At 38.2% G+C, this 24,465-nt stretch overlaps 1 protein-coding gene across 1 annotated transcript; it reads right to left on the reverse strand.

Annotated features, from left to right (window-relative positions):
- Positions 1-1,352: 1,352 nt before the first annotated feature.
- slc16a2 (solute carrier family 16 member 2) lies at positions 1,353-23,169 on the reverse strand. The gene is made up of 7 exons (XM_067517494.1): positions 21,618-23,169; positions 13,449-13,593; positions 12,195-12,693; positions 10,275-10,418; positions 8,537-8,765; positions 6,692-6,964; positions 1,353-6,600 (listed from the first exon to the last, which is right to left on the reverse strand). Exons 1-6 carry the CDS (start codon positions 22,045-22,047, stop codon positions 6,708-6,710), a joined length of 1,704 nt encoding a protein of 567 aa, XP_067373595.1. The 5' UTR covers positions 22,048-23,169; the 3' UTR covers positions 1,353-6,600; positions 6,692-6,707.
- Positions 23,170-24,465: the final 1,296 nt, after the last annotated feature.

Genomic DNA, 24,465 nt, shown 5'->3' on the forward strand with positions numbered 1-24,465 from the left:
TCAAAAAAATGAAGAAACCGGGCAACTTCAAATGTGTGTATTCATGCAGCAGATTAATAAAATAAAACCTTTTTAGAAATCTGTGGAAGAAAGTGACTTGTTTAGACCTTTATAAGGAACTTTGTGTTAGTCAAATTTTCTGCAAAATGATTTCTCCTCCATTCAGAATTTCACTCAGCTGCTTTGCCTGTCTGCAGCCTTTTCTTATGCACATGCGCTGTTGAAGAAAGCTGATTAGAAACCTGGTTATGCAAGATTTGTGCAGAGACATTGGCTTTCTCTGAGAGAAATCTACCTGAGGAAATCAGGTTTCCATAATCCCCTACTCCAGATTTGGTAACCAGCTTTGCCAATAAGTAAAATTTAGGAGATCAGCTTGCCCGAGAAAGTGGAATGTTATTAGGGCCTGGTGCATAGTGTCTGTTCTTGTGCTGTAATGATCAGTGCCTCAGAAGTGTCTGTTAGTCCAGCCTTTGCCAATGAATGGTAAGATTTTGTAATGTCAGCCACCTGAGCTACCTGTTGATGGTACATCCAATGTAGGGCCTTGTCATGACATTGCATTTCCTTTATTGTGTCTTCGGTCCTTGTCTGTTGCTAACTCAGAAATTCTCGCAGTAGCTTATGTCTGAGCCATCTCATGTATTCCTGGATGCTCTGTGTTTCATCCAGGACAGTGGACTTGACACTTGCCAAGTTCAAATAATATGTTTCAGCCATAGAAATAAGAGAGGGAGGACCCCTACTGGACAGTCTATAGTGTTACATTAGTTATTGCTTTCAAACAGATATGCCTGTTACTTATACATGACATAAAATGCTTAAAACACTTAAATAAACAAAATTATACATCTTCTATATTTCAAATATTTCCAAAGAAAATCAGAATGTTTGCAACAATTTCTGTTTTTAATGTACAAGCACTTAATATACAGTTTATGATCATGTTAATTAAGATGGCTGTGCTTAATACTTCCCTGCATGTACTGTACGTTAAGCGCTCAGATGCTCGCACCTAATTCTGCAAAGCGTGGTCTTTAACATTCAGCATAATTGGCTGCCTAGCTGCGAGATACAGAGGTTAAATAAGGGAATGCGGAGTCAGGGATGGTTAAATGAACTCAGCCACGTTGCTGTGGTGATAATGAGCACATGTTCAAAGATGCATTCAGTGTGTCCCTAAACAGCTGCAGAGTATCTCTATCTAAAATCACTGTCTTTATTCAAAAGGGTCTGTGGCTAATCTCAAACATGACTGCATGTGTACAAAACCTGTAGCATCTAAGTTGAAAGCGGAGCAGCTGAGTCTTGAAAGCACAATGTCAGCAAATGAGTAAAAACAGTGTGGGCCGTTTTCATGTTACATCATTATTGTTGGTTTAATAGAAAAAAAATGTGCCTCTTTTGATACAGATTCAAAATGACTTTGACAAAACACAAAAATTAAATTTTTCTAGCAGCATTACTTAAAAACAGATCTGGATGGCATCACTGGCCTTTTTACATTTTATAAAATGACTTAAACATAAACGTGTATTTATTTAAACAAAACATTTGTGAAGGAAAGATGCTGAAACATCACTTAGAAAGTGATGAGAGAAAATACAGGTTTAACAGGTTAAAGTAAAGTTTAGCAGAGCCCTACAATGAAATATTACTCATATTTCAACATATATGGCTGTGGGAAGGCCTGGGCCAATTGTTGCCCTGGGGCCTTACAGAAAAAAAGCACAATATTTATCACTTGCACAGCTGGAACATTTATGGTTGGTAAAACATGATGCATTCAGAAATATGCATTAATTACATAAGATCAGTATAGTTTTCATAGGTATAACCAGAAGCCATAAAAAGCTATTACACAAGAACTGACAACTGCTACTGGCAAAAGCACAAAAATTATTCGCTCCAGAAGGTATTGACATTTTGCAAATCATGGCTCAGCAGTAAAATATTCTATTCTGTTTCACATGTTGTTTGTGTGGCTTCCGTCTGAGCACACCAGTAAGCACCAGTGACCGGAAAGCCAAGATTCAAGACAGAAGAGAAAATGGCACATTGCACACAGCAGTAACAAGGCTCAATATTCCAGTAGTTCAAACTGACTTCAGGCTTTTTTTTTCTGACAAAAGTCTAACCAGAACGAGGAAGCTGGGCTCTGTTTACTGGTGAATGACCAGCAGGAAATTCAAGGCAATGCTAAATTAAATGAAGCGACAAATATTACAAACTGATCAAATAAGTAAATATGAGACAATATTGTTAATTCATGCAGTGCAGACATGCTAACTTGAGTTAATTTGACCTGTTCTGTGTGAAGAATATAAACAATTAACAAACCAAGTCATGCATACTAGCTTCATCCTGTGCAAGACAGGGTTTAAACTTAGCCTGTGATAATTTACAGTACGTGCAGCCTTGTGCGCCAAATGTGCCTCTCTGTAGCTCTGACCTGCTTACTGTAAGCTGCAGACGAGCACCAGTAGGTACAAAAAAACTACCATAGCGGATTTGAAGTCATCAAAAAAGATAACATTCCAACACCAGCTAGAAGAAACATTCTTATTCCCATCCAATTATAAAGAATTTCACTAAAACACGTACTAGTGTCAGTAGTTTGGGCGACAGACAGTACAAGGTGCTCTACTGCAGGTCTAACTTTTCCTGAAACAGGCTACAGCTTTGAGGACTACCAGAGACAAGAGCAAACCTGGAGTCCAAGTAAAAATTTGTCAATTTAGTTTGACATGTCCAGACCTCAGAAAAGAACATGCAATGCTGCATAGACAAGAAGACTTTGGCAATCCAAACACTAGTTCAGCTGTGTTTTTTATATATATATATATATATATATATATATATATATATATATATATATATATATATATATATATATATATATATATATATATATACACACACACACACACACACACACACTGCATGTTGACATATAGCATTCTACTCTATTTGAATCTACAACAGGCCAACAAAAAAAGAACACTCGGCTGGTTTTGACCAGAATCTGACTAATAATGTCTGTACTGAAATATTATTAAAAGGTCTAACTAAAATATAAAAATGCACTTTCCATTTGTGTCGTGAATCTAAAAACAATGTCAGGTTCTGGTGTGCCAAAGCTGGCGGCTCAGTAACTGTAAGGCAGTTTTGTTTTGTATGTATGTTGAGGTTGCTGCTGTGACTCAGATGTCTTATGTTTAGTCCTTGTCTTTAAAAATGTGTTTTTGAAAACAATACTGATAGTAAACTGCTACTGTAGCTAACAAGGTGGTGTCATATTAACACAAAATAATAAAACTAAATATCAGTTCACAGTCAAAAATATAGATTAATTACAAACTCTAATATATTTTGTTGAGACAGACACATTTTGTGCATAGACACACAATCGGGCTTGGGCAGCCGTTTTTATCCCTCTGTAGTAGTTTTCATTCACTCATTCATTTGCCAGATTCTGAGACTTAAGTGACATAGTCCTCTTTTTTGAAAGCAGTAGTCTAGTGCAACTTGTCATTAACACATGAAAATATGTTTTCAGTGGGGCAATAACAAAGTATTAAACTCTGGTTTGCAAAGTTGCAAATATGAAATCACGTATCAAATGTTGCCTATATTATTCTTGTACATAACTCATATTTACAATATGGGTGAGTTCTGTCCACATAGTTGAAATTCCGCTATGAGAATGATGGATACAGATATTTCATGTTTAGTGGTTTATAGAAGGCATCTCCTGCATTCTCTATAGTACAAAAATAAAATCTATAACAAATTTCACAGTTACAGATTATTTATTAGGCAGGAGGATGTTGATAGGTTAAACAGAGCAAAATGAGAACAATACTTTCAATTATTGTAGTGTTGATAAGCCACTTTGATAGTGGCATGGAGATGTCTCCTTTTATTTAAGATTCAAATGGGCTCAGTTCTCAATAAAATTAGTGCACATCAGCAACATGCTCGGATTAATGTGATTTGCTTTGTTTGGCAGATGATGAATGTCAAAAGCAAACTCAAAATTGGTTGATTGTAAATAATATTATCAGGTTAAATTATGATGGCAATTTATGATATTGGTTAGCTTATGTAGCTGGTACATGGACGGCTCACAAAGCCAACAGTTTTAAATTACGACTATATTATTTGTGGCAGCTGCAAATATCATCAACATCTAGGCTGCCTAGAGACTTTAACACTGCCTCAGTCAAACTAGAGCTTTATGTTTTTGCTTTCAAACATGCTTTACAGTCTTCAACCACTGTACAGTATGTGTCTCCGCTGCTTATAGTTGCGGGTCCTTTAACTTTAGCTAAACATAGCAGACATTTAGATAGCTGCTTTTCACCTTTAAAAAACAAGCTGTGATAAGGATAAAATCGATTAAAAGCTGTTTTTTAGCATGAGGTAAAAGGAATGATGGAGAATTACATTAGACAAAGGGGTAAGAGCATAAAATAATTGGAAAGGATACATTTCTAAACTAATTACACACCGACAGATCTAGTGTGGGGAATTGAAGCTGAATATTCAAAACACAGTTTTCAGGTACTTAAAGAAACACTGGTGCAGTTTTAGAAGAAGCAAGATGATTGAAAACAGGCAGTTTTTGCAGCAGGCCAACAAATGTGGTTTTGAGACCTGATTCACGTTGGAAAGATAAACCACACCACAGATCAATGAAATTATTAAGTAATGAAGAATACCGTGTTCAACTGGACTGCTGAGGACTGAGTGATTACTGAGGTATAAGTGTATGCTGAAGAACTGTTTGTCCTGTAGCATTCGCTCCCAAAAGGCCAAAAAGACAGGGGGACTGAATAATGCCAGTGAAAGCAAAAGAGGGAAGGAATACTACCTGAACACCAGGGTGTTTCCTTTTTCCAGTTCGTCCCTGTTCTATTCAGTTATGCATATGAAAGAGAGTGCAACTAAAGATTACGGCAGCTATATAATACATCCGTTTCATCAAAGATCATTGTTCACTAAAACCTGTAAGCTTTTTGTAATCTGAGTGCAGAGGTAAGTGTTCCAAGTGATTATGAAACCCAACAATTACTGCAAATTGTCCTTTTAATGGAATATCTCAATAAGGCTGTGATGTCTGTTTTGTCGTGAGGGACTCTGACCCTCACGACAAAAAACTAATCTAAAGCAGCAAAGACTGATGAACTGATTATCTGTGAAATGGACTGATGAGGGCCCCAGCAATTTGGCAGTTTAAAGCAAAATAGTTCAATCCTATGAAGAGATTGTAATGTAAAAGTTTGCTATTGTTACTACTACTATTAAAATGCAGATGCTGAGGTGCTGCACACACGCAAACACACACACGTATACACGCACACACCACACAGACACATGCGCGCACACAGGAAGAAAAGTTTCAAATAAAACAATACAAAATGCTATTTAAGTTGACCTTGAATGCTAGTAACAGCCAAAAGTAGGACTGCATGAGCCCAGGTCTTTTCACATACATGTACACAGTATTTGCCGTCTACAAGAAAAAAAAAAAGGAATTACTTGTTAAAATTGTAACAAACCGATTATGCAGATTTGTCTTGCACCCTGGTTATAATGTTTTAAAGACAATAACAATTGTGGAGCTGAAAAACGAAACAAAAGCTGACAGTTAAGGCTGACTCATGGGAAGTCTTTGTATCAACTGCAGTGTTCAGTTTCAGTCACTCAGAGAGCAGATGCAGAGCTCACACAGATCACCTTTCTGCATAACTGCAAAGTCACTAACCTGCATGAAAGGCTGTTAAAAATGTAAATCTCTGGGGTGTGTGGCATATGAATCAATATAATCAAAAACTGCCAGTTACATGACTCCTAATCTGAAAGTTGGTGAAGTAGAAGTAATTTTGTTAAAGACCCTGTCTGTGAGGAAAGCAGGGTGCCGTGAGTGTCTGCTATACTAATAATTTCAAAGAATTGGCTGTTATCTCATGTGACATCTACAACAGCTACAGTATGTTTGTCTTGTTGGTAACACAGCAGAAACCAGTATATTGGAGTGAAACAAACCTCCCAGTAAATCAATATTAGATGATGTTTCAGCAGCAAAAACTAAATGTTTAAAAAACACTGTTTAAAAAAACTACATGCATGAGGTATTGCCTAAAAAAATGTGATTTTATCCCTTCACTAGTTGTTATTTTACATGCCTCTTAGTGTGATTATATGGAATCTAAAAATAAAACAAGCTTGTTTTTTTCAAGCTTGAAAAAGCAAAAGCACATTAATGAATGGTGTGAAATCAGACGCTCCTAATCTCTTTACATCTTTTATCTTGGAGGTACAGTATGTGTCACTACACAGTCTGCACTGAACAAACAATCCTAGATGAAGCTGCTGTGCTTATCCTCCTTAAATGTCTCCATCGTCCTATGCAGATTAGCCTTTTTTCATCTTCTCTGTGGCTTGTAGCCAAAGCACCCTTTTTGACATATCTACATATCCAAATAACATGAAGCCAATGAGGGTCCAAGAGGAGTTAAAGGTCCTGCAACACAAGGTTGAGATTTGGGAGGAGGGCAATGTAAGGATTAAAGAAGGTGCTGGTGGGTCGAATCCCTGTAAAGGAAAAAAAAAAATTAGGAGAAATGTGTTTAGATATTTCCAGGGGTAGATTTGTATTTACGTGATATGTGTGAATATATGTAACCTGTGTATGGTGCAACTCAGATGTGTGTCTCTACGTCAGTGTAGCCAGGCAGGATATCTCCATTAGAGCAGGTTTTAGACTCCCCCGTTGTTTGGGTTGATGGCAACATCTGTGCAGTTGTGGACGTCTCTTCAGGTGATGCCGCTGCCTGGCGTTTCTGGATCCTGCAGTGTATGAGAGGCACAAAGAACAGCACCATGCCCCCCACTATAGGAGGCACCCCAGCCGCAGAGAAGGCCACGGTGTAGTTCCCAAATTGATCATGGAGGTAACCTGAACAGTGGAAGCAAGGGGACATTGTTAACCAGTCTGTATCATGGAGTTGAAGCTGAAAGTCTCATTCGTTGGACATTAAGCTCTGAAGGTACCAAGGAAATTCTGAGTTAGGGGCTGGGTCAAAGAGGTGATTAGTTTGCTTGGTATAAATAGTGAAAACTAGGCTTGCTCAATCCAAAGTTAAAAAAATATGCATTCCAGCACCTCTGAGCACCTTACAATTCCCTTAAAACAACCCACAATGACAAATTATTTTTTGTGTACAGATAAATTAGATTCAAGATATAAGAAGGTTTACGAGTGCCAGAAGACATACTTTTTAACTTTGGAGAGATCTAAGCTGGATGTTTTCCACCCTCCTAATTTTAAGCCAGATTTCTTATGTATTGGTTCTAGCACTGTATTTTTGTCCACATTCATAAGTGTGGTATTGATTTTCTCATCTAACTCTGGCAGTGAAAGCAAACATGCATTTGCAAATAAATACTAAAATGTCCCTCTAATGAAGAAAATCTTGTTTTTGTTGCAGTAATGCAGACTTGATCCCCCATTATGTAGCAACACAACACAAAGTATTGACATCAAAATGTGTCTATGTATATCAATTCTGTACAAATCATTAATGTCAAGTCACTGAAATATATTCATATATATTCATATATTCATTCTATGTTTATCTATGAGATAAAGCACATAAATTGAAGCTACAGAGACAGTCACTATACATTTAAAGAACGGCTGAGCTTATTAAAATGAGAGCAGCAGGAGGCTTTGCACCTACATTGTTGGCCATAATGTATGCATTCTTGCTCATGAAATGTAAGGACTACAGAACAACATATGATGACACAGTGAAAACCTCATTCAGGCTGTGAGAAGCCTTTTATATTCTATGTGCCATTTTATAATGTATACGCTACACAATATAGTAGCACTTTTTCTGCATCTTGCCTATTACGTGTTTTGTTAAACTAAATAATGTCTGTATGTGTTTTTTCTATCTATCCTGTAATTTATGTTTAAATACAGGATCACGAATGATCACCATCATGGACATTCATGTTTTAATACACTGATATCAACGTCCACACCCTCAGAGCTCCAGAGTGCTGATGCCAAAAAAGGAATGGTTTTGTATTCAAAGTTGTACAGATATTGCAAGATGGCAAGAGTTCTCAGGTCATCGAATTATTAGTCTGGTCTTAGTGCCCTTTTATACACTATTCTTACTAGAGTGCTGGAAAGGGAGGGGAGGTAGAGGGAGCTGGGCACTGAGATCTGACCCTGTATGTTGTTTTTTTCCTGAAGACAAATCGCTGGAGAGTCTGCTTGGCCAGCAGCCCAAAGCACTCTTAATGCAATTCACTGTATTATCTATCATGGTGTGCATTTGTCTGCCTACATTTGTTTACCCTTGTTTGACTGCTTTACTTTGCAAATATGAAAAAAACGTATTGTGCAATGTTGCCTCCAACATCTGAGTCACTAAAAGGGCCAGATCACTGCAAGTGCATTCTGGATTATACTGTATAAATCATTCTGATGGTAGAACAAAACAGTGCTTCTCACCAGCAATGGGTGGACCTGCTGTCATGGGAAGAGCCATGAGGCCTAGAAGGTAACCTATGGCCTGCGAGGCCTGCATAGGTCCAACTAGCTCAAAAGCTATAGGAGCCATCATGGTGAGGAAGCAGCCGTCACACAGCCCCAGGAAAACACAAACAACCACCAGCCTCTCAAACACAGAGCACTGAGGAATCAATATGGACATCACGCCCAGAGTTATGAAGGACACCACCTGAAACAGACAGCAAAAACATCTGTATTTTTTTCGATTGTAGAAGGTCTTTACTTGCTTCCACTGTATTTATTTAGTTGTAATAAAAAGAAATATACGATCTGTGTTTTGTTTTCTATCCTTGTTGGCCTTACATTGGCCTCCAGGACAAGTACAGACTTGGTTCTTCATGAACATTTGCTTACAAGTGAAGCTGAGTACACCTGCAGCTACCATTAAGAAATGATAAAAAAATACAAATGTGAGTAAATTCCCAAAACAAAGACAGAACTGCAAGACTTATGTAAACTGTGACCATGATTAGCTTGAATAGTGAAGTAGCTTGACTTTGGAGAAGAATTTACCAATTACCAATTTGGGTCGGGCAAATTGAGTTATGTGTGGATTGTTTTATAAGCTGAGAAAGATATTTATGTCTGTGCATTTGCCAGCTGCTTCAGAAGGCTGCCTGCCAACTTTCTTAATTTAAACAGTCGGGTTACAGTAAGCTCAGACTTTACAATTATTATTGTGCAATTCTAAGGACAGCAACGTAATAATAAGCTGAAAGTGGTTATCTTACTTTAAAACTATTCACAATTTCTACATTGCACAAGAAAGGAATTCTAAAAAAGACAGGGAGTGTTGAAATCTGTAAAACGATGCAGCCACAGCGAGTGGGTGTCTTTATTATGATAGCAGGAGAAAAAACTGTTCAGCAGCACATGGTCTTTCTCAACAGACTGTCTGTACAATGTGGCAGCATGCCAAAGGAGGATTAGAACCATATATTTGTTATATTAAGATCACATGGGCTTGCACTTTGTGAGAACGCATGCCATGTAATTTCAGGGTTTTAAAGTTTTAATTAATCTGACTGTGACTGGATATCCATCTGCTGAACTACACGTGTAATTAATACCATGCAGTGGGAATGTGGAGGTTTTTAATGCAAGCACAAACACAGCCAACAGATTATGTTTGTGTTTGCCTTCAGCAGGAATTCCATACATATACACCAGCAAGAAATAACAAATCCTGTTTGTATTCACCTTTCAAACTACTCCAAGCTGCTTTTCCTCGCTTCTATTTTCCCAGAACTGAGTTATTGCTATCATTACCCAACCAGCTATTCTCTCTAACAACAAAAAAAGATCTTATCTTTCAGGTATTGTAAAGCCCTGCAAATTTGACTCTGACTCAAATTAACATTAATAACACCAAATCGCTCTGATAGCAAATACAAATATCAAATGTTCATAATATTAACACATTCTTTTTAATATAATGATAATAAAAAAATAGTTGTTCAGTGTAATAAATCAGTAAATCCAGTAAATAAAATCTGAACAGCACGACTGTCCTAGACTGCATTAGTGTCTTCTAGGTCTATCTAATCTGTCAACTGATTATTTACAAATTACATAGAGTGTGTAATTATATAGGAATCCGCCATATTTTTTAGTGCTTACAAAGCTCTATTTAAAAAAAAGGACAGCCCACATTTTATGACTTCAGACATTTTCTCACCTGCATGTAGATCTTTTGAAGACCAGGAATGAGGTCTCCAATCTTGCCGAAAGCAAGGCGTCCCACCCCGGATGAAGCTCCTATGCACACCAGGAGGACCCATTCCTTGTGGCTGTCCTGGAACTCCTTGTTCACGAAATTGATCTAAGAAAAAACAACAGACACAGCTGCAGCTGTTTGTGCGATAGAAAATGTAAATATGTTACATAAGTAAGACACCAGAAGCTGCCAATAATGCACGAGGTCAAGACCACACAACCTGCTGGTGGAAATGGGGAATGGTCCATCCATAAACCCAAACCCATGGTTGCACAAAATGTTTCATCCACAAATGTTTGGAATAGCATGCTTCGAAGAGTCAACGCATATAGGACCCTCCCTCTCTCCTCAGCCCTGACCCCCCAAATCAGATCCAAAACATGAAACCGCCCTCTGAAGTCTTTCCTGAACATAGTGGTCCTTGTGAAATATTTGCTCTGCTTTGAAGAGCTCTACATTCATCAATGGCCATAGGATAGGCATGTTTAGGGATAAAGAGAGGCCATACAGGAGAGGTTTCCTGAGGTGGTTGAGCCAATACAAAGGCCGGGGCTGTGTTTACATCTGGGCCTGGGCCTGAAACAACAGGCCTGACAGAGGGAGGCCGGAGCTGAAACATCCGACATCTGGATAGATGGAGATCAACTTCACAGCTCCACACTACAGCTTTACACTTCATCCTCATCCTTCACTATCTCACTATCTCACACAGAACTCAGTGATAGTTCAAGTACAGATTTTGTAAATCTGTAGCAAAGATTTACATTGTTATCTCTTGTAGTCATTATTTCAACAATCAAAATGATGTCAGTTGTTATTTTCATTGTTTACATTTACTGTCAGTTGTTTGTATAGATAAGGTCTTTTGGGTAATATAAAAAATACTGTCAGCCATTACAGGGGTATGGCAGGGTTTCACTAACATTGGATAGCAGGCTCAACCATGAATACTCCTTGTTCTGCTCTTAGGGTGCTGATTGAAATTATCTGCAAATAGCTCTGTATACACACCGGTGTGGTCCTTTCTCTTCATAAGCTACAGTACAAGTTTATTTACTGGATAACCTTAACAGTGCCCTAAGAGCAGAACAAGGAGTATTCATGGTTGTTGGACACTTTAACAGAACATCTAATGTGGGTTGTTGATCAAAGTCTGTGGCTCTTATGTTGTGTACCAGGATGCTGTCGGACCTATATAATAGGAGCTAATGCAATAATGCACAGATAAATGGCCATCAAGAATCAATAAAATATGAAAACATTTTTCTCCCTTTTTGTTTTTAAAATATTTACAGAGTATATAATTTATTTAAATGTGTAATTTAATTTCAGAAAAACACACTTAAAATAACCCTGAGGACTTTTTCTGACACACGAGGCAGATATTCAGCTTTCTCCGCTCATTTACGCACGGACTATTCCACTGCTGTTTCCCTGAGCCCCACAGAAAATGAATGACATCAGACCGCCCACAGTGCAACAATACAGCTCTGACATGAATCTCCCTTCCCCTCCACCTCTCTACATTCCCAAGTCAGCTGAGGGACTTTACTTTTTTATATTAAGCACATGATTATACAACACAGAATCAGCCCCATGATACAGCTGATATTAGCCAGTAATACGAATACAGGATTACTAAAGTTAAGAATGACTAATTTTGCACATATTGAAAAAGCCCAAGTACATATTAGTTGATTTTTTACCACTTAGATTACTGGAGTACCTACAGACAATCTTATTTTAACCTCTGTCAGATATGAATAAAATCTAGTTTTACACTAATAATACATATTTTTAATACAGTTAAACTATTTGTAGTCACAACAACACACAATATGCACAGCATCTGACTATAGCATGCCCATAAGATGTTCTTACCAGGTGGATATATGGCACAAAGTAGCCAAGGACAGCTGTAGCTACTCCAAATGCCCAAACCCGGTATGTCACAATGTGAAACACACGTAGGTTAAAGTATTTCCTGACCCTCGCCAAAACTCTGCTCCACTTGCTCCCACCCTGAGCAGTAGTCTCTGAATTAGTCTGGGTTTCAGCAGAGCATGGACCCATGTCAGGTGGTCCCATGCCTCCACCAGCAGGGAGCAAAGGTTTGAAGGTCAGTGCCAGCAGGGCCTGGATCAGCATGAAGAGGCTGAGGATCTGGAAGGTCCTGCTGAGGCCCAGAGGTTCGGCTACTTTGTCTAGGAAAACTGGAAGGCCCATGGAGAATAGGCTGGCACCAGCTGTCACCACGCCATTTGCCAGGCCCAAGCGCTGGCGAAAGTAGTGCCCAAGGATGACCAATGAGGGCTGGAAAGCGAAGGAGGATCCACAGCCAAACAATATGCCATATGTGAAATAGCGAAGGCTCAGGGAGCTGAAACAACAGAGAATTTAAGAAAGACAGAGCGGTTGAATAGGAACAGATATTAACTAAAAAAGTCATTTTGCTTTGCATTAATACATACATTGTAAAAAAGAATTATATGTGCAATAAAAAAATAAAAAACATTTAACACATTTAGAAAATTGCTTGCAAATAAACCCTAAGTGTAAGAAAAACATCTAATACGAATCATTTTACTAAACATTTACTCTTTAAACTGAGGCATCTTAAAATAAAATAAACATAGAAAAATAATAATAAAACTCTGTTAGTTATATACAATAGCTTAATTTTTGAGGTTGAGGTAAATGGTACATGAAAGCGGACATGACCAATGTCTAGATATTCTTCGAAATTCAACAGCACATTATATTTCTGTATATTCCAGTGCACAAAAAAGAACTTTAACCCTTTCTAAATGTTACCTTTGTTTCCTAATCCAAACAAAGATCATTGCTCGAAATGAGAAATGTTTTTGCTTTTTTTAATATATATTTTTTTTTCAGCTACTATATCATTGCCAACAACCCAGAATGTTTTTCTTCTAGATAGTTAGGAGCCTTTTGGGATTTTTAAAACACCTTAGGACAATGTCAAGTGTTGTTAAATAACGTTTTTGTTTTTAATTTTTTTTTATTTTTCCAGAAAAAAAAAAGCTTAGTAATGCGATTCTAGTGTAATTTGAATGTTATGTAAGGCACAAATTATATCAAGTCATGTCTTTAATATATGTACAGTAGTCTTACTTTACAAAGGATGTACTGAGCAGCCCTATAAAAGCCACCACCGCCCCACTGACCGCTGTCTTCCTACAGCCAAAGTGGTCTGTGAACATGCTGACCACAGGTGAACACAAGAAGATCATGCCAATGGCCAAGGCCCCAACCCAGGCTGCAGAGAACAAAAAAAAGAAATATTGTGTAGTTAGTTACTATCCATCGACACCATTTTAGGTTATGCTCTGACATAAAGGAAATATATGAATCTTATATTTGTTTTATCAGGTAAATGTCCATGTAACAAGAAATGTACCATGTGCTCTAAATCAAAATTTGAATAAAATACAAATTACAATACAAGTTGCATAAAGACAATGTTGAGAAATGGATGGACCCTTTATAGCATGGAAACTATATATTAAATCTTTTTTTCATGTTTAATTTTTCAACAAGTTCTATAGTTGAAACTATAGAAACTCCTTTACCACGGTACATGAATAATTTGCCTCAAAGCAAATCCTCCAAGCAAAACTGCAGTGTACTGTATACACTGTCCCACCTGGAAGAGTAACTAGGAAACAAAAATAATTGTTGGAAAAAGATGAGAAAACAGTAAATCTAATAAGCACTTTCTTTATAACTCTATGATATAAAGTCAACAAGCCCTTTGTGCATAAGTGGGTGCACCTGTATGCAAGTCTTCACGTATGGCCTGATTTCTTTAAGATAAGCCACTTGTCATCTCAATGGAGTCAATGGTAAAAGAGCACTTTTTGTTGAAGGTTACATTTGTATTCAGACATGAATTTTTTGACATTATGTTCAAATCTAATATTTATACAAGCCTAAAAGTCTTTAAATGCATTACACCGGCTATATTTGAATGTTTCTCTGTGTGTGACACATCATGCATGATATGGTATTTTTATACATTTATGTAACTCTTTATTATGTAACTATTTATTGTGCCTTTATTTGCATCATGTACATACAACAAACACACTCTATAAGATTTCTCATGATGATTAAAGTGGACATCAAAAAGTGGATCAAAGTTGAAAGTTCTGGCCTGTGGTATAATATTCACCCAGTGTTAAAACATAACAAGCCAGAATGAATGAGACACTATGTACTTTGAACTGCAAACAAATGTTCATTCTCCTCGGGAGCAAAGGTAACTTCACTGTCTACCGTGGTGTCTGAGATGTGAATCACAATGATCCCAATGGAAGTGAGAATAGAGTGACTGGTAGGCAGGTCGCTTAACTGATTTGCTTACATACTGTACACATACATACACACATTCATGCACTCAAAGTTCATGGTGAACATGAGCACTATAGAGCACTATACATACTCACAGCTTGATATGGAGCCTGACCTAGCTATTATATATGTTTTATACATCTGCTGCTACACTTTGTACACAATAGCTAAATACTGCATTGTTTAGGGGTGGGCTTGCACCTCTGCCTTACTATAGTTTATTTTTCTAAATACATCATGAGAAGAGAAAAAGGTTGGCAATTTATTGTGTCCTTCATGAATTCTAGAAAGATTCTGTAGGAAAATACTATTACATTGATGCACAATGCCAACAGAAAGTACTGTATATCAAAAAAGAAAATCAAATCTCAAGTCATTTTCCTTGAAATGTAGTGGTTGTTAAATAGTGTCTCTGATGTTCTAACCAAATATTTCAGATACAATCGTTTTTGTCTCTGTGAGATCTTGAGAGAAATATTTGGATTCTAACTTCTCCATAAAGCTTATGTGAACTGCAAAGTAAAAATTTTCTGTTCTGTTTTTTGTGATACTTTTAACACTACACATTTGCTCCATCGTTGATTTAAAAATATGTAACACAAAATCCACATTATTCTACCATATTTGCACAAAGTCGAAGAACATATGGCTTTCCAGTATAGAAATAACTAGCTTAAAAGTACCATATTAACAGAAAAAAATGGCTTTTTATAAGTTTTAGCTAAAGAAAGACACTTAAAAAAATGTTTTTCTTTATTTTCTCTCGTTGGGGCTACTGCCCTGTGTAGTTGACATAGAATATCTGCATAAATATATTGTAGGAAGGTTAAGTTTGGCTTCATGGTGATGCTAAATGAAAGGTCATGGTGCTCATTAAATGACCCCATGACAACCACTATGATCCTTAAAGGATGTGGTGAATAAGAATATGATGCAACTTTGATTGTGTATGCAAAGTATAGCACAGTGTCAGAAATAAAACATGCACACAGACAGCTATGTACTGTACGTGACACATGTGCAGTACATATCTCTAAAAGTGACAGAATCAGGTCGAATGTAGTTTGGGTTGGCCACAGTCCTGCATGCTTTTACCTTTTTAGTCTTTCACTGGTAGAATATATTGTTACAGGAAGACTCATGTGGAACAGCAAACTGAATAGAAAGGAAAAAAGGGCCATATGTCGTCAAGAACCAAAACCACAACTGACTAAGCTCAAGGCTCCAGAAACTACTCCTTCACCTTCCTTTATTCAGAAAACCCTGTGTCTCTGCTGGAAGTCAAGGTAGGAACAAGGTAGGAACAAGTCTGTACAAAATACTTCCACAACTACTGCATCTCAACTCTACATTCTTAGGTTTTGTTGACTGAACTCATGTGGAGCTAATTACATTGTATACTCCAAACCTGTGTATAAAAGAACGAAGCACAGACCCGTGTCTCATTACTACAGTCTCTCTTCTGTCTGCTGGCCAACCCCACCACCAAACCTTCATTTACTTTGCCCTGGTAAAAAGCGGAGTGCACTCATTAGAGATGATTAGGACTGAACACTTTCAAACAAAGAAAAGAGAACAGGGAGAGACTAAAGAAAAATCAAGAGAGTGTGTGTGTGTGTGTGTGTCTGTGTGTGTGTGTGTGTGTGTTTGTGTGTGTGTGTGTGTGTGTGTTTGTGTGTGTGTGTTCATTGTACAGCAGTGAGAGAGATTAACAAGCTTTCCTCTCTTCTGTGATGAATGAAGTCTGGCAGGAAGAAATAGACAGAGACTTTATAGGACCCATCTGTATATTAGAGGGACAAACAGTTATCTCGTCTTCATATGAAGGTTATATTTGTTTCTGGGTGCTTATATGGGCTTTAGGCGTGCTATTTCTTAACAGTAAAGTGCATTGTCCTGTAAAACCTGGTAAGTAACTAACAAGGATTTTTCAAGATATTAATTCAAACTAATTCAAATCTAGCCCCAACAAAGGATAGCCATCACAAATAGCTTTATAATACAGACAATAGAGAAACAAATAACTCAAATCTGAGTTACTCAGATTTTCAAATTGTTGTCATACTACTGCATATTGTCAAATGTACCATCTCTCCTCTCCTCTCATCCCGCAATTGTCACCACTGTATGTCATTAACTCTGTGTGTGTCTCTCCGTAGTTGTCTTTGTCCTCCTCTGTCCCCTTCTCTCTGTCCCTTTCTGCAGGTGTCCCCCGGCTTTGAAGCTGTGTGTCTTCCAGCGTGAAGCTACTGGTCCTACCAATCTGCCCGATGTTTTGTTGTTGCTTTTTGTTGCTCTGTTCTTTTCTCTCTCCCCTTTCCACTCACCCCAACCGGTCGAGGCAGATGGCCGTCCACCCTGAGCCTGGTTCTGCTGGAGGTTTCTTCAGTTAAAGGGAGTTTTTCCTCTCCACTGTTGCCTATGGCTTGCTCCAGGGGGAATTGTTGGGTTCTCTTTATATATCTTTATAATCTTGACTTTATTCTGTAAAGTGCCCTGAGATGACTTTGTTTTGAATTGGCGCTATATAAATAAAGTTGAATTGAATTGAATTGAATTGAATTAATGGATTTTGTTTCAGTGTAAGGTACCTTAACTGATTAATTACCATACCATCAGGTCAGGTTGCACAGTTTGCAGAGAACTGTGAGTGAGTCATTTGAGGAGTAACTGTCTTCTCAGTCTCATCAAGTAACAGCAGAAAAACAGCAAGACAACAAAACAAATGTGTGCCTACTATAGTACTGCTCACAAACCATTAACTCCTGATGTTTACTAATCCCATCATGCTCCAAGGTTCAACTATAAAGTGACATGCAAAAAACTTTTGTTCACACTAATATTGTAATATTGAACATGTCAACATGTATAGATTTGTAGTGCATATGTTTTGCACAGTACACATTATGTCACATGTCACTATAGCAGCCATATGTGGGTCTTCACTCGTGATAAGCGTAATTATCTACCCTAACACTAACTTATAAATGATCCCTGATGGTGGGTTTCTCAGAGTTTGCATTTCTCAAAGATATAGGTTCCCTCTACTATATGTTCCCTCTAATTACAAAACAGTTGTCCTGGCACCTGCTGAAAAATACACCAACCTACATTTAACAGAAACTCTTAATCCGCTGTGTTTGATCATCTAGGTGTTTATGTGTGGATGCTTGAGAGACTTTGATCTGATCTGAACCCATTTCCCTGCCCTCTGGAATGCCAAAAATGCCACAGTACGCCCTGATCTGCCAACTTGGGATTTCCAGGTGCTCTGGAGATGTTGGAGATATCTGGGGCAGCAGAGCTACAATTCAGCCCTTCACAGAGGACTGGAATATGCTAACAACCAGGGAGGTTTGGCCGCAACAGCACAGACATCTGTTTGAATGCCACCAAGAAAATTCTGCAGTGCTTTACATTACAGTTTGGTATTGGGTAATGACAAGGTAGTATTAGGAAAATAAAATGTATTAGCAATTTAATATATTGGTATTTACAAAAGTAACCAGGTACAACCTTTATATTAAATTATTTTCCAGAACAGTGTTGTGCTCATTACTCAAAACAGTTAATATACTACTCATTACTCTCTTGTGACAACAATAGTAAGAATTGTAAAATGCAAAATTACCCATTTCTGCTAAATCCCACGATAACATCAGGGTAAACTAAACACACAGGTATAGTACTGAAAATGGACAACATAAGATGAATTGAAACCACCTTAGCAGAGTATGCTAGATCAACCTTAACCCCTGACATATGCCAAACTTTAAATTCAAAGTATGCATTTCACAAAAGTTGATTATGGCATTTTGGGGTAAATATTATCATAACGATCTAAGTCCATGTAGTCATTTGTCTGATAAATGTGTTTTTGTGTTATTTAATGATACAAAAACATGTTTGACAGCTATGATTGAGAGACTATGTCAGGTGGGCCAGAGCAATGTAATCTGTTGTGAATGTGATGTATATCTTATTTATTTTTAAATTTAATTGGCTAATAAATCCCCCTCCAAATAAACTACCAATTCTCTACAGTTGATTAGCCTGTGTTTCTCTTAAGTTTTTGTGTTCCATTAAGCTGTAAATGTAAAAATGTATTAATGTCTAAATTCTTCTGTCACAAAGATTTATAGTCTGTCTGCTTCAAACTTAAGTTAAAATAGAAAAGCCCCTTACTAGGTTTTACAGAGTTTGTGTTACATCACTCTTGTTTAATACCTCTGAAAAAGACAATGGAATTCTTCTAAAACATCTACTCAACTTCTAACTATTGATCAACTAGTGACATAGAGATGTAAATCATTTCAGGAGTAAGTGAAAAAATAACCACTTACTCACTCAGTCCCTTTCTTTTACCCCTTCACACACATTCCCAGTTATTAAAAAAAAACTGCTGCAATAGAAATTATGATTCTGCCATATTTGACGCAACCATCAGGCATTCCTTGATGAGGGACTTACTACGTACTGAGTATAAAAGCACCACAGTTTTAGATTTTAAAAGGAATGTTTTGTTGGACATTTGCACTCAGCACACACTTTAAAACACCAGCATTTAAGTACACGTGACGACAACAAGGATGAAACCTTTGACCGTGCCCTGCTGTAATTAGGCAAAACAACACCATCTGCGTCTCATAATCCCCTCACCTCTCCTTTATTACTTTCTTCTATTTAAAAAGCTTTCCTGATCCCCCACCGCGTTGCTCCTGAGCTATTTGGAAAATCTCTTGTTTACCCCTCAAGGGTCGATAAATACCAAGCATAATTGAGCTTGGTATAAAGACCTAATGTTAATCTCTATTAAAGATTTAATCACATCTTAGTCTACTCTTGTCCCCTCCTCTCCTTATGGTCCTGTAGCTGTTTCAATATGTTCTACATGTGTACGTTTACCCTTTTCTAACTGCAGTCTCTCAGTGTAGAAATGTTCTTAAAATGAGCCTTTACAACTATTAATGTAGTTAAGTGCTTTCCCTCTGTTTTCTTCCATTGCCCAGGGAAAAGGGTGAGCCAACTTACTTCATCCTTTTTCATGTGAAAATAATCAAGAATCTAATCCAAGGAAAGGCTAGAGGTGAAGTAATTAACAAAAATGATTGGGAAACAACACAAATACCTTGATAACAACAGCATTTGCTGCTTGCCACATAAATAGAAGCTATCAAGTTTTAGATGATGTTTGAAAAGTATGTAAAAGTATTTTTTTTTCAATCCAAACATGTTTGTGGTATTCAAGACTTTTTTACTACATAAAACCTGAAAGTTATGGGATCCCCTGTCATGCTGCCCACAGACACAACAATTTCCTCAACATAAATTAGTGCAAATAAAGTGAAAAATAGAGTAGATAGAGATAGATAAAGTAGATAAATAAAGTGCAAAGTGACAAAAAGAATATTAATCTGATTATGTATGTGCCTTGGTTCAATTTCTCTCCTGTCCTAACTGTCTTCTGTAATAATATCCGTCTGAATGTGTGGAAACAGTCTTAGAACCATAACCCTTTCCCACATCCTGACCTTAACCTTTGCTGGTGGTGGGAGAACTTGACAGGAGGTTAAGAAAAATACCAACACCTGTTACAGGCGGCTCTAATCTGAAATCTGGACAGATTATCATACCAGTTTTACACAACCTCCAGCTAGTTCAGAAGCTAGTTGTATAAGAAACAGCTCTATATGCAATTTCACATAATTACTCATTTATTCAGTACTTAAGGCCAAAACTAGAAGCCAGTGCTATGTAATGCTATCCAGGGACCAAACCTCAAGAGAGCGTAACCCCAGAGCTGCTCCATGACTAAAAGCCTGAAAATGTCAGTTTTCTATGAACTATTAATGGTTCATCAGCAGGTTTAGAAAGTCTGTGTTCCACAGTTTTCAAATTTTATCAGGAGACTAATTTATCTGCAAAAAAACAAAACTGAACTGTATCATTCCTTTAGAGCATCGTTATTGAGTTATTTTAATAACACAAATTCTCCTCTTTGCTTTTTATCCTGCCACTGCCATTAATGGATATAGTAAATACAATTGAAGCAATAAATAAAATAAAGAGAAAAAATTCTGCAGTGAAAGCCTCCAACATAATCTTCAACAGATTGGTTTAAACTGAAGTACATAGGGAGAAAAAGGGGGTGAACATAATCTTCTCCCACAGTCAGTGGTCCACAGCAGTTTTATTGTGGTATAATTAACTTGTGGAATTAAACAGTAAATGAAATTTTAAATGTTTGTTTTTCACATTCTGTAAAATGTTAACTCAGCCCCACTCTGAAAAGATGTTTCAAATGTTCTACAGAAATACACTATGCTCACTGGTTCTGACTGTTCAAATGACTGTGGTATATTTCTATAACTTTCAGTCCTCGCGGGCAAGACTTCATCAAAGAGCCATTTGTGACCAAGTAAAACTGATTTTTAGCAGCTGGTTAAAAGAGTCAAAATAGCAGTGGTGTTAATGAATAAATTGCAAGCAGCAAATATGCTCTTGGTCATTCAGACATTTGTTAATCATTTAAAATCAGCGATGGTGCTCTTCAAACAAGGGGCGATTTTCAAAAAGAATCAATAGCCTTTAAAAGTTGTAGTGGGGCAAATAATTTAACACTTAACTTTATTTGTCACTTTAAATGCAGGGTTCACTTAACTTTGAGCTGACCCACATATGTTTTATGCATGCGTTTTATATATGTAACAGCCATAAGTTAAATCATACAGTACTGTTAAGCTGCTGTTATTTACATGAAGATATATTTTGTATTTGACATTGTTTTGATAATTAGTTTCTGTAAATACAGTTTCCTCCTTTTAATTATAACCAAGCATGCATCCAGGATAAAATATGCTTCTGCCCATCAATTCATATTTAATTTTATGTAACTGTCACTCTCACCTCTGCAGTAGGTCTGGTACTCACCCGCTTTGAACTGAGACTTATCTTTTGTCTCTGCATGCTCCTTCGACAGCATCATATGCAGGATGCCAAAAGAGTTTTGAATCCCGAAAATTGACCCATTGCACCAGGTTGCAGCAAAAACCACCAACCAGCCGAAACCTCCTTCTGGTGGAACGAATCCGGAGCCGTGGTCGGGATTCTTTACCTGGACCCGCGCCTCCGAAGTCGGGGACAAGGGCGGCAGTGGTGGCTTGCACTCGGCCTCGAACGGTTCCATGGAGCTGTCCTCTTGCACAATTTTGCACTCCCTGCGCGCGGTCTGATCCTCGTCGCTGCTCTCTGTGTCTCGAAAAGCATCTCTCTGCTCCATCTGAGGATCTGCAGCCGGCTGCTCCGTCTGGGACACTTCCTTGTACGGCTGTGCTGGATTGTCTAACCCGTTGATCCCCATGCTCTCTGGTGTGGTGGAGAGGTCAGTATGGGCTCTGTGCGCGCATGCATGGGATATAGGTCGCTGACATAAGAGCACCGATTTGAATAAACAGATTTGATAGGCCGTCTGTCAAAATGTGCAAGACAGATGGCCCTTTAGTGAAAGACAAGCCTACTACGCGCTGCTTGTAGCCCTAATCCGAGCGACAACTTCAGCGAATACACCCCAAACTCAAGCCGTTAAATGTGTCATTCTGGCCTGAGGTCTGTCGTTTTCCAGGAATTAGCAGGCACCGCCTCTTTCTTCTTTTGGTTAAAGCGTGTGTTTCCAAGTACAGCCCATAGAGAGACTTGGACCATGTATTTACTTTTGAAGGCTTCCCTGCTCGGTGCCAAATGCGGACCATCAGCCTGTGTAAACGTCCGCTCAGCCTCGACACGGTATCGCCCTGTCACGCAGGTCTTCGCACGGTCTTCCCTCAGCGGTAAAAGACGGAAATAGGCCCTCCTCCCCTTTTCCTAAAAATCTTTCCACGGTGTTAATGTGGAATAGGTAGGCCCGTGGGGATCCCGGAGGCTGCCTCTGCCATTAAAAATGTCAACACAGAGCTCCTCCGGCTGTCATTCAACCGCTCGCCCCCGCCTCCTCTCCACAGCGGATGGACGCTTGGAACCAATGGCGGAGTTTCGCCACAGTTACGGTACAGTTGTCGGGGGCACGCGAGTACTTCGGGTCTTATCGGTTTCCCGTAAAGAGCCGAGTGCGTCTGAACATCATCCTCGTGTGACACCAACGCTGTCCTACTTCCCTGCTGCGTGAACTGTAACTACATCCTGTAGTTTACCGGCGACGACGACGACATCCGTCTCCGAGTTTTGAGAAAAAAAAAGAAAACAGATTTCTAGGATGAGATAGCGCTCACTGTTTTCATCATGGCGGGCGAAGGCTCGCTGTCGTCTACTTAAAAATGTCTCTTAGTAATCGCTCATTTTCACACATGCACATACAGCGAAGGGCAACAGCTGGATAACAGCTGATGATACTGGGAATTCAACGACTAAGTATATGTTATTAATGAGGCTGAGTCAGTCGTTGCTCCTTTACAGCTGTAGTAACGCATGTTTTGTTTCCTGCCCTGTGTACAGTACATGCTAGTTTCTTCAAGGCTGCTGTAGGTTCCCTCCCATTTCTGGTTCGGCATTGGTGTTTAATCTCCTGTGGCCTAAAATATGTAGACTAGAGTGGCTTGCCAGGATGGGCTATTTACTCAAAAACAACTGAGGTAGTACACGGTGTTTCAGTCAAAGGGGAATGAGGTACTTTTTGCTTTATTCTGCTCCTCTGCTCGATAACTTGCATTTGAAGGTTAGGGCTTCCTTATTTTGACATGACAAAAAAAGAGTACAAAAACAGATTTTTTTTCATCAGCATATTTTCGACAGAGTTGGCTCTTATAAGTGTTATTTTATCAGAAATTAATTAAAGTTGCATCTCCCTTGAATATTTGTACAAGCAAAACGTGCCACATTATTAGGTTTAGGGTTAAGTTTGCATCTCCTCTCAAAAAACTGCCTAATAATAGTAACTTTTTTGGTGCAGTTGTCAGAAATAAGTACTGGAATAATAATCTGAGTAAAGTATAAAATTAAGCTTCAGTTAAGCAATGTACTTTAGGCAGTAGACCCTTCACAGGTATTCACTTGGTTACCTTTTAGATTAAAGTTGTAGATGTTTTATATCCAGCGGCATATGAAGCAGTTGGCTCCATCTGATGAATGACTGGTGCTGTGTTTGCACATAGTCTAACTTCTGCTTTTGTTGCTTGTTCAAATAATTACATTAATTCTAGTCATTTAGAACTCACGGGATAAGCCGAAAGGAGACTAGTAGTATTTCATTTGATTGAACTACATAACCTTAAATAGCCAACAGTCACTTAAGTTTATTTCCCAGAGATACTCCAGAAAATTGCTTATATTTCTGAATTCATCTGGCCAAATGAGAACAGGCAACAATAAGTAGCATTCACCACTAAGGGGAGCTACAACTATATAATCAGGGGTCAGTTTAGTTATCCCCAAAATGCTGATAATTACATTTGCACAGCGCAATCACCCAATGTTTTCAGTACATTGAAAGTAAACATGAATAACCTGTCAATGAAAACAACACAAAACTATTATAAATTCTAAATGCCCAAAATCCAGTCTCCTGAGGGATAAACAACACACAGACCCTGTAATATTTTACAGGGTCTGTGTGTGGTTTCATTCAACTGTGATTCTGCTGCACATAGGATTTATCCATCCACATTTATAGCCTCTCCTGACAAAACAGTTGTCATGTTTTTAAGTAAAAAAGTAAGTCTTGTTGCGACTTTATGAGTCCCAGTTTTGGGCTGAACCCTCAGTGACCCGTTGGTGACCTGAGTTAAAG

The sequence above is a fragment of the Channa argus genome, chromosome 10 (assembly GCF_033026475.1).
Source record: "Channa argus isolate prfri chromosome 10, Channa argus male v1.0, whole genome shotgun sequence".
Taxonomy (NCBI): domain Eukaryota; kingdom Metazoa; phylum Chordata; class Actinopteri; order Anabantiformes; family Channidae; genus Channa; species Channa argus.

Excerpts from the sequence above, each read along its gene's own strand:
- slc16a2 (XM_067517494.1), bottom strand. The coding sequence starts at position 22,047 with ATGGGGATCAACGGGTTAGACAATCCAGCACAGCCGTACAAGGAAGTG. Across the intron at positions 13,594-21,617 it reads TAAGTCTCAGTTCAAAGCGG|CCTGGGTTGGGGCCTTGGCC; the intron begins GTGAGTACCAGA and ends TGTTCTCTGCAG. Across the intron at positions 6,965-8,536 it reads AGCAGGTCCACCCATTGCTG|GTTACCTCCATGATCAATTT; the intron begins GTGAGAAGCACT and ends TCCACTGTTCAG.